Source organism: Egretta garzetta, unplaced genomic scaffold, assembly GCF_000687185.1.
Source record: "Egretta garzetta isolate BGI_Z169 unplaced genomic scaffold, ASM68718v1 scaffold356, whole genome shotgun sequence".
Taxonomy (NCBI): domain Eukaryota; kingdom Metazoa; phylum Chordata; class Aves; order Pelecaniformes; family Ardeidae; genus Egretta; species Egretta garzetta.
The window spans coordinates 515,874-516,288 of record NW_009260019.1 but is presented as its reverse complement, the minus strand read 5'-3'; the positions used below and the strand labels follow the sequence as shown (position 1 = coordinate 516,288).

General features: G+C 73.3%; 1 protein-coding gene across 1 annotated transcript in view; it reads right to left on the bottom strand.

Moving 5' to 3' along the window:
- LOC104127964 overlaps window positions 1-200 on the bottom strand; it is a 522-nt gene extending 322 nt beyond the window's left edge. Inside the window, exon 1 of the mRNA XM_035896153.1 lies at window positions 27-200. Coding sequence (XP_035752046.1) covers window positions 27-200 — 174 coding nt within the window. The remainder of the gene's footprint in view (window positions 1-26) is intronic.
- Between the last annotated feature and the right edge of the window lie 215 nt (window positions 201-415).

The window sequence follows — 415 nt, the reverse complement described above, 5'->3', positions numbered from 1 at the left end:
CCCTTCCCAGCGCTGGGCTCGCGGGCCTCCGCCCTCCTCCTGCGCCGCTCCTCCCGCAGCCGGGGGCCATCGGCGCTGCCCCCAAGCTGCAGCACCAGCTGCCGGTGCCCAGCCGTGGCCTTGCAGAGGGCAGCCTGGGCAGCCACGCACGTCCCCGCAATCCCTCGGCCGCCGCATGCCTCCCCTCTCCCCGGTGCCATTGTGCCCCACAAGGACAGGGCAGGGCTGGGCCCCTCCACAGGGGACCCTGGCTCTCCAAGGGGTTCAGCTCCCCTGTGCTGCAGCACTGTGCTGCAGGGACGTGATGGGCTCCGAGCCGTGTCCCTGTGTCCCACCAGCTGCACAGGGCTGGTCCCACTGTCCCTGCATGTGCCAGGCACTCCCTGGCCCCCACCCACCCCGGCCCGGGGAGCAC